Source organism: Leopardus geoffroyi, chromosome E3 (genome assembly GCF_018350155.1).
Source record: "Leopardus geoffroyi isolate Oge1 chromosome E3, O.geoffroyi_Oge1_pat1.0, whole genome shotgun sequence".
NCBI classification, from domain to species: domain Eukaryota; kingdom Metazoa; phylum Chordata; class Mammalia; order Carnivora; family Felidae; genus Leopardus; species Leopardus geoffroyi.
In genome coordinates this window covers 20,046,284-20,059,718 of record NC_059340.1, presented here as the reverse complement: position 1 = coordinate 20,059,718, position 13,435 = coordinate 20,046,284, and the positions used below count along the sequence as shown (strand labels likewise).

The 13,435-nt window shown below is 53.9% G+C and overlaps 1 protein-coding gene across 1 annotated transcript in view; it reads right to left on the bottom strand.

Annotated features, from left to right (window-relative positions):
* GTF3C1 (general transcription factor IIIC subunit 1) overlaps positions 1-13,435 on the bottom strand; it is a 75,079-nt gene that overhangs the window by 40,487 nt on the left and 21,157 nt on the right. The window contains exons 7-8 of the mRNA XM_045460773.1: positions 2,718-2,885; positions 811-926 (exon numbers count right to left, since the gene is read on the bottom strand). Coding sequence (XP_045316729.1) covers positions 811-926; positions 2,718-2,885 — 284 coding nt within the window. The remainder of the gene's footprint in view (positions 1-810; positions 927-2,717; positions 2,886-13,435) is intronic.

The following is a 13,435-nucleotide window of genomic DNA, read 5'->3' as shown; positions in this document are numbered from 1 at the left end:
ACCGTGAACTCCTTGAGCGCGGGGCCCTACCTTGGCCCTCCCCATCTCCCGGTGCCTGGCACCAGACTAGGCCCACAGGAAATGGTTAGCGAGCAGTGAGTGTTGGCTACGCAGAATTTGAGGGCTCAGAACCGCTGTCACAGACTGGAGGTCGCCAGCCCCATGCAGTCCCTGCCTCTGGGACGGAGGATGAGGTCATCACCAACCCACACTCACCCGTATCTTCAGGACAGGGGAAAGGGGCTCTCCTGGGCCCTTAACGGCCAGAAAAGCAACATCTTCTACATGCCAACCACATGCCAAGGGCCATACTAAATGCTCTGCAATCATGAGCTCGACTGCCTTCCAACAAAATGGTCACATTGTTGGCAAGAAGAGAGTGAAGGATAAGGCCTGGAGGGCAGGTGTGAATTCCAAAAGGGGACCAGCAGACACGTATGTCCCCAGGAGCCAGGAGAGTGACAAGAGAGAGGGAGGCCTGAGTGGGGGCTGGGGCCCCTGGACAGCACCCGCCCTGTCTGAAAGGGCAGTGGGGGGCTAGCCAGCTTCCTGGGAGTCCCTGCGCGGCTGTGCTCCCCACGGGGTCACGTCTTCTACTGACTTATCAGTGCTGAAGGTTCATCCGGTTTTTAACAAGTGAAAGCCAACAGAAACCAAGTCAGGGGGTTGGGAGACACGCCACGCCCCCGGGCAGCCCCTGGTGGCAGAGACGCAGGCGATGCGTCCTCGGCCCGGCTGAGTCGGCCCCTCACTGTCACACCGTGTGCACGCCCGAAGACAATGAAGTGTGCGGATGGCTCACGATGTTACCTTGACAACCTTAAATCTCTGAAGAAGACGACACAGCATTCTCGCCTCCAGCTTTCCCACGTTCATAGCTGCTCGGATTTCAGCTTGGGAAATTCCTTTCGTGCCTCTGCGCTCAACTGCAGGGAAGGACAGGACGTGTGAACCGCAGCCTTGCTCCCGAGGCCAGTCCGCTCCCACCGCCCCAGTTCAGCACAGAGCGGTCAGCGCAGCAGAGCCCACGGGCAGAATAAACCCTGTGTCTCCTCTTGACCTCGCCTCCCCGGCACCTCTGAGCGCCAGCCACTTCCAACAGCTAACTTTTCAGTGCCACCGGGCTCCCCCGCGTTAGGACAGCACGTGGCCAGTGGCCCGCCGCTGACGTCCTCAGCTCCGGCAGTTCCCGCTTGTGCCCGGCAGCGGGGAGCTTTTCCAGACAAATGAAAAAGATCCTTTTTCAAAAAATGGTTTTTAATTAAGAACTCGTTTCATCTCCCTGGCTCTGTCGGCAGACGCAGACTCCGACTCAGAGGCACGAGGAATACCGATTACTGTGCCGTCTGTGACAGCCGCCCGCCAGCAGGCCAGGGAGGGGGTGACGCTGTTGGGCCCTGCAGCACGCGACAGCAGACGACCGGGCTGCACTATCTGCCCCCTCTAGTTTGTCAGCTCCTGCCCTGTTACATGCTGTCACTGCTCGGTGCTGTGACCGTAGCTGCCTCTAAGAAGCCCTTTTAAATGTACTCAATGGGGGCGCCTGTGTGACTCAGGCGGTTGAGAGTCTCACTTTTGCTTTTGGCTCTGGTCGTGGGATTGAACCCTGCATCGGGCTCTGGGCTGAGTGTGGAGCCTGCTTGGGTCCCTCTCTCTCTTTCTCTTTCTCTCTCTCTCTCTCTCCTCCCTCTGCCCCTCTCCCCTGCTCATGCTCTCATTCATACATACATAGGAAATACAAAAATAAAAAATAAATCTACTCAACGGCTCTGGACTGGGAATCCCAGGGTGGAGCCTGGGAGGCGGGGGGGTGGGGGGGGGTGGTGGCGGCAGGGAACCCCCCTCCCCCAGTGAAGTGCACAAACCACAGGGCAGGCTTTGTGGGAAAACTCTGTTCAGACACAGCACCCCTCCATCTCCCGCTGCATCGCATAGCTCACGCTGCCAGGTACAAGCCGTCTGGATAACGGTGCTCTTGCTGTGTTGTGTGTGCATGGAAATAAACATCAGGAAAGAGGGGGCTGAGATGCATTCCCGTGTTGAACTACTAACAGGCTCAAAGGAGCCACAGAAGGGTTAAGGGCAGCTTTTCCCAAACCGTGTTCTGAGGAACCCATTCAGAGTGATATTAAGAGTTGATAAAAACGACCAAAAGGCCCCTCGAAAAGGCCGTGCCGATTCGCCAACGTGGCTTCGTATGAGCTGCTGGTCCCGTGGCCACCGCACCTTCTCCTCTGTCCTCCCCACAGGACGCGTGGCCACACCGTCTACGGCTCTGGGTTACCGCTGTCTTCCGTGGATTTTCGGGGGTCCAGGGAAAGGGTGAGGAGTGGGGGGGAGGTGCCACCAGACTGCAGCAACTCAGACCAATTTGAGAAGATGGCAGGTAGCCCTCAAATCTTTGCTCATTCCCTGAGCGCTTCCCACATAGCAGGCCCGACGCCGGCGTTTTAATTCTGCTCCTCATTCACGTGCTAGGGTGACCGTCACCCCCATTTTACAGATGTGGGAACTGAGGCTCAGAGAGCTTGCTGATGCTCTACACAGCAACGATTCACGCTCCAATCGGACCCAAAGCCTAACCCTTCAAGGGAGCCCCAGGACTCCCTGCTGCTTCACACGCTCCACAGCACAGCCCTCTCTCAACACGTGGGCAATACACCCCTCGACTCCTGGGGTTCGAGCCGCACGCAAGCAGGCATGGGAACGGGACTTACTGAGTTCGTAGGTCTGCGTGAGCATGTCCCGCTCGTACACGATGTCCACCGGGGGTACTCCCTTGGAGATGACCTCCTCGTCCTCATCGTCGTCCTGGTCGTGGTCGTCCTCGACCTTCCGTTTAAATTCCTTCAGCAGCCTGAGGCAGCGCACCATGACGTCCGTCCCTGGGAACATAACGTGGCATGTTTTCCAGCAATGAGCACAACACTGCTGGGGACGGGGGTGGGGGTGGGGGGGCCCCCGCTGGGACAGAGACCCAAGAAAGGCTGTATGCAGCATCGAGTTGGGAACATTTAAAACTGCACATCCTGGAGCACGAGACCTGAAAGTTTCCTCCATAAAACCGCTTTCTGTTTTCAATATAATTAGGAAACAAAGACATGCAAATGAGGGGGATAATGAGGCAGTGTGTCAGGCTGTTAAAGAAACAGTAGCAGCCCTCTCCTGGTCGCGTTTGCTCTGTGACAAGAGGAAGCGGGCCTGCCTGTCCAGAAACTGCACGGTGCCTGGCACACAAGCCGTATTGCTTCAAGAATGAAAGCTGTTTTTTTTTTCCTTTTAAAGCAGACGCCCACAGCCAGTAAGGTGTGGCAGCCATGTAAACGGGTCCTAGCAGCCTCTGAGAACACTGCTGGAGGCCTTTCACCGAAGACTCCAAGAGTGGGAATTTATTCCAAGAAAATAGAAAGAGGCGAAAGCTGCCGGGACGAAGAGGTCCACACAGCACTCGTTATGAGCTAGCTTTTCCGAGTGACAGAAACAGTGATGAGGGGCTAAGTGGCAGCACACGGACAAGCCACCACTCTGTGCACTGGCGCCTGCCCTCACACCACCACAGTGCGCCTAGACACCGCCCCCAGAAGCACGATGTAACAAGCGTTGCCTACGGCTGGACCGAGAGACAGGTACAGGGAAAAGCAAAAACATCTTAACACTTTGCTAGTGCAAACTCACTCATTCGATCCTGACAATCCTGGGAGGCATTTTACAGATGGAGAAACTGAGGTTCAGAGGATTACACAACTTGCCCAAGCTCCCCAGAGCTTGTAAACGACAGGTGCAAAGTTACTCAGGGGTCACAGGCCTCCAAAGCAGAAGAAACGATCCAGCACTAAGACGTCCTGTGACACAGGAGTGTGGAGGCAGAATAAGGACCCCTTGAGGATGTCCACGCCCTGACACCCGGAACCTGTGAATATGTTCCCTTCTATGGCAAAAGGGACTTGCAGGTGTGACTGAGTTAAGGCTTTTTGCTGCAGGGGTCGCAGTTAGCTGCTTATACTGGAGAATCTGGGCGGGTCCCATGTCACAGAGTCCTTAAAGAGAGAGGCAGAAGGATCAGAGCGAGAGACTGGGGGATGCTAGGCTGCTGGCTTTGAAGACGGAGGAAGGGAGTGCGAGGCCAAGGAATGCACGGGGCCTCTAGAAATTGGAAATGGCCACGGGAAATGGATTCTCGCCTAGCGCCTCTGGAAGGAACAAAGCCCTGCCAACATCACAACTGTGGCCCAAGGACACCCATTTCAGACCTCCAGAATTATAAAATAATAATAATAAATAGAAGTAAAAACTAAAATAATAAAGAAAATGCTGTCTTCAGTCACCAAATCTGCAGTAATTATCACATCAGGGATACAGATGGTTTCTCCACTGGGCCGCCGAGGAGCACAATCCTGGGTACCGGGGCAAGGAGGGGCGACAATAAAGCTGGCCTCTGCCACCCAGCGCCTCTTGTGCAGGAGCTGCGGCCCCTGAGGGCCTTCCTGCGGGGTGTGGCATGCCCACACCGAGCACTACAGACTGACCTCGGAGCAAGGTCAGGTACGACCACCCCAGCTGGGGCAGGGGATTATCATGGGGGGACACAGCACGTGGCCTACAGGTGTCATTCACAAACAGTAGTGCGTCTCAGGGCCTTGAACTCATCAGATTTACCCTCAGAGGAGGGTCTGGCCATGGCGGACCCACCAGAACCCTTCAGGGGGGTGGGCAGGCCTGGGGCAAATGGACACAGAAGTGAGGGCAGCCTGGTAAGTCCTCAGGCATTAGCCTCGTGCTAATTGGCCTGCACTCCTCACAGTGACAGAAAATCCCCCGTTCATGACTTTTCAACAGAAGAAACATGACATCACAGCACTGGCTTCCTTAAGCCTCGGCTTCCTCCGCACCTGCCAGGCCCTCCGAGGTTCTCCTGTTGCCCACAGCTTTGCCCATGGCTCGGGGTGCCTGCCCTGCCCTCCCCCTCCACTTCTCCCTCCCAGGACGGGAGCCTAAAACAACCAGGAGGGGAGCCATGGCGACGAGGGGGACCCTTGCGCTCATGTGCATGGCTGAAAATTATTTCAAGGCTCAGGTGACCAGAACTGGGTGCTCCGTGCGGGTTTCCTTCTCGCGGCCGCAGATGGAGGCACCTGTGGCCAGCCCACCAACCAGAGTCACTCCCCACTGGGTCCGTCCCCCGACCTCTCCCCAGGCCCCCTCCCAACCCCCTCAACCCCCACCTCGCCCCTCAGACGGTGCCCAGAGTGACCTACTGCTCCCGATAAAGCTGCTCCCGTTCCTCAGACGCCAACACAAGCTCTCCACGTGTCACACGAGCTGGCCCTCATCACGGCCGTGGGAGGTGGCTGCTACCATTCTGTTTCACACTTGAGAACAGCTGGAGCTAAGGCATTCGCCCAAACTCCCACCCCTTAGCAAGGGAGGAACCGGGATTTATCAGACAGCCTGCCTTCCGAGCCCGGGGCCCAAACCTTGGGCAACATACGACCCCTAATTCAAAGACACCCACGTGACCAAGAACGGCGGGTGACCCGGGGCCAGGGACGTTGGCTTCTGCGGGAGCGACGGTCCAATGCGGCACTCGGACAGGCCAGCACGTCTCAGCAACAGCCTGGCGTTATTCCTTCCATCCGGTTCTAACTTCCTCACGAGGTTCATCGGCCAAGAAAAGACGCACAGAGCAGCGCTCGACATGGGCGCAAGTGGAGGAGGAGAAACACTACTACGCACTCGGGGAACCCAAAGGGTGAAGAAGGAGGGCGGCCGGGTGGCTCAGTCGCTGAAGCACCCGACTCCTTGATCTCAGCCCCGGTCTTGATCTCGGGGTGGCGAGTTCAAGCCCTGCATTGGGCTCCACGCTCAACATTTTTAAGGTTTTTTTTTTTTTTTTTTTTAAAACAACAACACGAAGGACAGCTCTCAAGGGTGTGAAGGGTGAAGAGGGAAAACCCCACTCAGCCTTCCCAGCCTCCGCTCCTCACGGCATCAAGTCGCCACCTGTGCTCACCTCTGCTTCTACGCCACTTGATGTCCGTCCCGTCATGGCCTGGTCCAAACGGCCCCGCTGACGTCTCCGCTGCCAGCCAGGGCAGCCGGACCTTCAGAGGAGCATCGGGGCGAACCTGGGCTCCCGGGTCAGGCAGCCGTGGGCCCGTCTCAGCCCTACAACCTCCCGTGTCCGGGACTCGGGAGGAAGGACTTAGTGTAGCTCTTCGTGTGAAGCTCAGCAAAATGAGAGGCTGGCGTTCTGTACATCATGTGTTGGTGTAAGGATGACTGGGGACGACGTCTGTGCAGAGGCTGGAACACAGCAGTCAACCCTACGGCCAGCCAGCCCGTGCTGAGGGCCAGGCCTGTGTCACGGCTGTTACAAATTCACGACAAGCCAAGGCTGCCGGTCCCCGTGAACCCCATGATACAGGGAGAGTCTTCAGCACACCCTGAGTGGTGGGGCGGCTCGAGCATCTCAGACGGGGCCCAGCGTGCTTCTGGAAGGCCAGGCGTGACACGTTCACATGGCTGCCGGTGAGGTTTTGGGCCACGGGGTCTGCAGCTCTACCTAACCCACAAAGCACAGCTCATTTCCCTGCCATGAAGCCCAACTGCACTGACTTTCTTCTGGAGCCATCAGACAAGCAAACCCCAAGCTGTCTGTCTCTGGTCTTTCTCAAAACACTGATCGCAGAAACACGTCCATTTCCCCATGCTGTGTCAAACGTACCCTTTGGAAAATTTCGTGTTAGACAGGTAGCGTGCATGGTGGTTAAGGATCTGGACTCTTGGCGCGCCTGGGTGGCTCAGTTGTTTGAGCGTCCCACTTTGGCTCAGGTCCCGATCTTGCAGTTCACGAGTTCAAGCCCCGTGTCAGGCTCTGTGCCGACAGCTCAGGGCCTGGAGCCTGCTTCCGATTCCGTGTCTCCCTCTCTCCCTGCCCCTTCCCCACTTGTACTCTGTCTCTCTCTCAAAAATCAATAAACATTAAAAAGAAAAAAAAGAAAAGAATCTGGACTCTTCTTCCAGAGCTGGTGTGCAAACCTGAGCAAACTGGTTGACTTCCCTCAGCTTCAATGGACTTGCCTGTAAACTAAGGCTAAGGAGAACGTCTAGCCTCAGGGGGTGGTGGGGAGAATTGCAAGAGATAAGGCAGGTGAAGGATGCCACACGGTGTGGTCTGTGGCTCGTGACTGCAGCAGCCTCATACACCTTTCCCATAGCTCTGGAGTTTAAACAGCCTCAAAATGTCAATTTTTAGTATTGAAGTCCCTTCAGCTCACATTTGCCTATTTTTAAGGCAAATTCTCAGGAGCCTGTTCCAGACCGTAAGTCAGCAGAAGCCACAGCAGGAGGGGCCAGAGTGAGACCCCGGTCAGCACACGCACACAGCGTGAGTAGCGCCCATCACGCCATCTGAGCGGCCGCCTCAGTGACTAAACACTCTAGCGGAGAAGTCACGGGTGTGTTAATGGCAACCGCCGATCCCTGGGTGCGGGGCTTACTTCCCGGGAACGGAAGGCAGGAGGGAGAGAGCCAGCCAGATCACTGCACACGCAGTCAAGCATGAGGAGTTTCAGGCATCTTAAAGACACAGTGTGCACCAATGTCAGCAGTTCAACACAAACCAATCACGCCGTTCTTTTGTGTCAAAGACCCAGATGGGCTTGCCTTGGCGTGAAGAAAGAATGGCTTCACTTAGACATTCTGAAGACTCAGAAAAGAAGGCGGGAGGGAGGAATCCTTACTGAGCATCCGGGATGCACCAGGCACTGCGGGAGGTGGTTTCAGATGCTATCTGAATCGTCGTGTGGATTCTGCAAGTAACCACTACCATTCCATGAAAAAGGAAACCGAGGCTCAGAGGGGTCAAGGGACCCAATTGGACGTCTTGGACCTAGAAAGTGGCCTTTTTTCCACACTAGGCAACCTGGCTGGGCTAGAACTTCCAATTTCTATCAGAAAACACCGCTCACTGTAAAGGAAAACCCCAAGCTACTACGAAGTGGAACCAACAGCCTGTGTTTCTCACACCCCCAGGGAAGATCTCACCTGGCCACGGGGCAGAGTGCTGCTCGCCAAGTGGTTAATCCGGGAGAAAGCAAGAGCAAGATGGGAACGAACGAGCACCAGGACAGACGTGCTCTGGAAGAGTCACCAGCGAAGGGACAGTCCTACTGGTAAGCCAGGGGGAGGTATGCAAATTCAGTGCTTTGCTCCTGTCTCACCGCCCACGCACGCACGCACACGCACGCACCCCTGGACGGGCCTAGGCTGGTCAGTGCTCGGGAGTCATTCAGGTAGTCCAGACACTGAAAGGAGAAGCACGCCCAGGGGACACAAGGAGTCCAGGACTGCACTCAGGGGCGGAGGGGGGGTGCTGCTGCCCACACGCCAGGGTGATGGGATGGGTTAGAAACACGGGCTCTGGAGTCTCCCTCTGGTGAGAACCTGCCTCTGCCACCCGCCAGCTGGATAACCATGCTGCAGGGAGAAGACCAGTCTGTGCCTCGGGCCGTTCACTAGTAAACGGGGACAGGAACAGGATCTTCCTCGCCAGGACCGCGCCGGGCACACAAGTAGGCGGCACTTGCTCCCGCTTTTATTACTATTATCGCTACAGCAACCTTAGGAAAACGCAGCTTCTGAGGACCAAGGGTCACAGCCCATCACCCGGGCCGAAAATACCCGGAGATTGCCTGGGGGCTCGAATTCAATTTCAGGCATCTGCTGTGCGTTGGGCCCAGAACACGAGGACGAAGACGGCAGGGCTCCTGCCCTGCAGAGGGTGGCGTCTGAGACAGAGGCTGGAGGGCGCAGGTGGGCCGTCTGCTGAGGTTTCAACACAAGCCCGGATTTCAGTTCTGACTGATTCTCCCTGGGCAATCTGCTAACCTCTCTGAGCCTCCGGCTCCTCATCTATAAAATGGGCACACTTCTAACGGCATGTCTAGACTAACCTGCTGAGAAGGACTACAGGAGTAAATGCAGGTAAGGTGTTCAGCTTCACCCCTAAACACGCTAAGTGCTCAGTGATTACAGAGAAAGAAGCTATGAGGCAGGGCTCTACCGCCCGCATGCACGATGCTGGGGAGCGGGGAGGCATGTGGGGCCAGGCGGCGTGGGGGGAGGAGGTACCGAGGGTGGCCCCAAAGCGGGACGCTAGAGGATACGCAGTCGTCGAGGCGGGAGGAAGGCACGGGCAGAGGCACCGAGGCGGGCAGGGGTGGTGGGAGGGCGGGACCGAAGGGGAAGACCGACTGCAAGAGGCTTCCAGGCCAAGCGATGGATATTGTAGTTTTCACTTTCTATGCATATTTGCTTTTATTCCGTAGGCATGACTCGAAGTTATTTCCACGGTGGATGTGGAAGACGGACTGGAGAGAAGATGGTCCGCAGGGGCAGTCCACATCTCCCGACTCTCCTGCCCCTGGGACAGCTGTCCTCGGCTGGCCCCACCTTCAGCCCCGCCCCTGCCTGCCAGCTTCCACCGCCCATCCGGTCACCCCTGTCATCTGTCAGGGAGGCAGCAGAGGGCCCTGGTTACAGACTCGCACCTTCTGTGCTCAACCCCCCACAGAACCTAGCTCTAGGACCTGAGGCAAGGGATCTGCGCTCTGGTTTTCTGATCAGTGAAGGGAAGAAAAAGAAGGGGGCACCCGCACGATGGGGTGGCCAAAAGGATCAGAACACAGCACGAACACTTGGCATAGAGCCTGACATGCTATCTGGATGGCTTTCCCATCTCTCTCCTGGCTCCAAGACTAACAGGATGGGATTACAAAACGGCAGAATCTCCCCTGGTGCCTTCTTTTTCACGCCCTAAGATAAGCCCACAGAATCTAAGGTTTCCCTTGCTAACTGCACAAGGTAACAAGGGCACGGACAATCACATACATGCATACAGAGGGCTCACGAACTTCAGGACACTGTAGAAATGTCCTCGGTTGAGAGAGTTCCAGAGCCACCATTAAATACCCAGGGTAGGGACCACCTCCCAAGCCCTTGGGCTGAGTTAGTGATGGACTCATTTAGGCCCCCAAAGTTCTTAGAGACCCACAGATGGAAAGAGCTGGGGTAAACCGCGCACTTTTCTTGAGGGCTCTGAGCCAGGCGCTCAGCACAGACACATCTCAGTCACTTTACTGGCCCCCCCGCCAACCTGTGGCCAGCTGGTCACCCGTGTGGCCAGTCACGAGCTCACAAGTCCTTGCACTGGCCTCTGGGCTCTTGCAAGCCCAAAGAACCTGGCCAGGCCCTCCCCACATCTCTGGCACATCGACTGCCATCTGCCCCAGTCCGATTCTCCAGAATTCTCCCCCTGCCCCACTCCCCTTCCACTTGCCACCAGCCTCCCCCTCCCCTAGCACAGCCTGGACAGGCACGTTTTCCTGCTCAGGGAGGTTGACGGAACATTCCCTCATGGTCAGCAGGCTTCAGTACAAGTTCCCTCCTGGACAGCAGGAATGCAGCCTGGAATTATGCCACTGGGGTGTTTTACTCCTTCTACTCTTTGAGGTTCTTGCCTTTAATCGCTTTTGCCATAAAGTGTCTGTTTCTTTCATTTATCAGAAATATTACTGAGAGTAATTACCCTTCATTTTTTAGCTAGCATCCTTGGATCAACTTTGTCACTTTTAACTTAAAGAGGTCTTGCTATTTTTAACCGATTTAACTGGTTTTCCCCCAGCACCACTAATTTGCTAGGCTTTAAACTCGGCCCTGACAACCTTCTTCTATTCTTTTCATGTTTATGCTCACCTTTTATCCTTTCTGTGTTTCTGATCTTCGTTCTTTTTAATTCTACTCTCCTGGTTCCAAAACTCTTTTAAACCTTTATTTTATTGTGTGTTAATCCTTCTTGATATGGCTCATTTCTCTTTTTTCTTAGCTCGTATACTTGAATCCTACTAGAACTTTTTAAATGTCGCCTTGTGCCATTTGAATGATCTTAAGTTTGCTGTACCCTGTTACAAGTGTTTGCTGGTTTTACTTTAATTTTTAACAGCTTTATTGAGCTACAATTCCTATTCCACTCCATTCACCGTGCGAAGCGTACAAGTCGGTGGTAATGTAGTGTATTCCCAGGTACGTGCACCTGTCAACCTGTCACCAGGCCGTTTTAGAACGTCCTCACTGCCTCAAACCTTGTAGCCGCTGGCACCCCTGTGTGGCCACCCCGTAGCCCTAAGCACTTATTAATCTCCTTCCGGATTCCCTATCCTGAACTTTCATCAAAATGGAATCACGCTGTAATGGCCTCTTGTGAATGGCTTCTTTCTCCATTGAATGGTTTTGCAGCCCTTGTTGAACATCAGCCGACCATCGATGTGTAGGTGTATCTCCGGACTGTCGGCTCTACTCCGTGGGCTCTATCTTTGTGCCGGTACTGTGTTGGCTTGATTATTGCTGCTTTGCGGTGGTTTCGAAATTGGGAAGTGTGAGTCTTCCCACAGTGTTTGATTCTTGTTTCCCAGGATTAACTTTCCGGGCACCTTGCAATTCCAGATGAACTTTGGATTAGCTTGTCAATGTTTACACATAGGTCAGCTGGGGTTCCGCTAATTCGGGGAGTGCAGCCATCTGAACTAGGCTACCTCTCCAGATCCGTGAACAAGGGAGGTTTTCCCTCTGGTTGAGATCTGAAATTTCGGTCAACAATGTTTTGTCGTTCTCAGAGTATATGTTTTTACGCTTGTTTTGCTTGAATGTATTCCCAAGTATTTTATTCTTTTTGATGCTGATGGGAGAACTGTCTTCTTGATTTCATTTTTGGGTTGCCTGTTATCAATGAACGGAAATACAACTGATTTTTGTATATTGATCTCGTGTCCCGCTGTCTTGTTGAACTTGTTCCTTATTTTTTAAGGGCCCTGGGTTAATAGCTATGGGAAGAGGCTACATCACGAACAGGGTGATACAGATGCTAGGGCCCCTCCCCCATCCTCTTCAATGCTGGACCCGCCTCGTCACCCAACCTGGAAAACCCGATGACTGACAGACTCCATCATTAGCCGCGGGGGGGGGGGGAGGCACGACTTCTGTCAACTGCTTCCAGTTGCCATTATTTTATGAAGGATCATGCCATTAACTTCTCTTTCTCTTCCCTTTTGTTCTCAGTCCAACTGAATAAATACAGTCTGACTAGTCCACTCTTGAAGACTATAATCCAAATTTGCAAAACAGATCAGTTCGGGGTGATTGTTTTCATTACCCAGACTCCCCCCTACCCCACCCCGCCTTTCTGCAAAGCAGATCACTGCAGCTTACTGTAATGTATTTGAAATATGTGAAACCCAAACTATTTACAGCTTTTAGAAACAACTCGTATATATCCAAGCACACGAAGTAATCCCTCATCTTTACTTATTAAGTCTTGTCTGCTTCCTAATGCCTTAGAGGGAAGGTTTATATTAATTCTGCAAAGTGGGATGACGCACAAGGCAAAAAAGACTAAAACTGTGCCTTCATCCCTTGTCTCCTGCCCAAGGAAAGTAACTGAAGTGGTACCTAATTAAATTAAATTTGCTAAGCATTTGCTTAGCCCTACTCTATTCCAAGCAGACCCTGCACGGGTCTCAAGGATAGAAGGGATGTGAGGAGTGTGGTGGCTGCTCTCAAGAAGCTACTTAGTTTGGAAAAAAGTCACACAAACAACCAAATCACAGTGTGACAGAGGAAGTCAGGGGAACCCAGCCGATAAACCTGAGCAGCAGAAGGTGGGTGCAAGCCCACCGGGGAGAGATGAGTCCCCTGGACAGTCAGAATGGGCTCACCGTGCTTGTGGGTGACAATCTAAAATTTCCAATCGTCATTGTCTTAGGTGCCTGCCCACTTAACCCTACAGAAGGAGCCAAAGCCATCATTACCATCAGTACTCAGTCTCGGAAGCTTCTAGAGCTTCCAGGCACCAGGCCTGCTTCTTGAGGCACCAGGCCTCAAGAAAACCCCGACCACAGACACACCTTCCAGGGTCAGGTCGATGACATACCAGAGTGAAGCTGGCTATGGGCTACATAGCAGGAAGCGGGGTGTCCTTGGGGAATGGGGCCTGACCCTTTACTATTAAAGAAATGCAGTTTCACGTTGCCTAATTTCATTTGTGCAGGCAAGTTGAAAGGCTGACTTCTTAGGTGCAATTTCTGATTTTTAAAAGACCGGTAACCTACCCAATGAAAACAGATGCCGTGAACCAAGCAAAATACATTGCTACATGTGGCCGTTACCATTCTGTGGCCCCCGCTGTGTGTGCACGGTTTTCTGGCAGCCCCATGACACTCTGGAAAGTTGTATTATTATCTCCAGAAAACCCTGCTGAGGAAACTGAGGTACAGAGAGGTCAAAATTTGCTGAGAGTCACCCCAACAGGAAGTGACAAAATAAGAATTCTGACCCAGGGCTGTCTTACATCAAAGTTCACTCAGGTGTCTCAGTTGCAAGC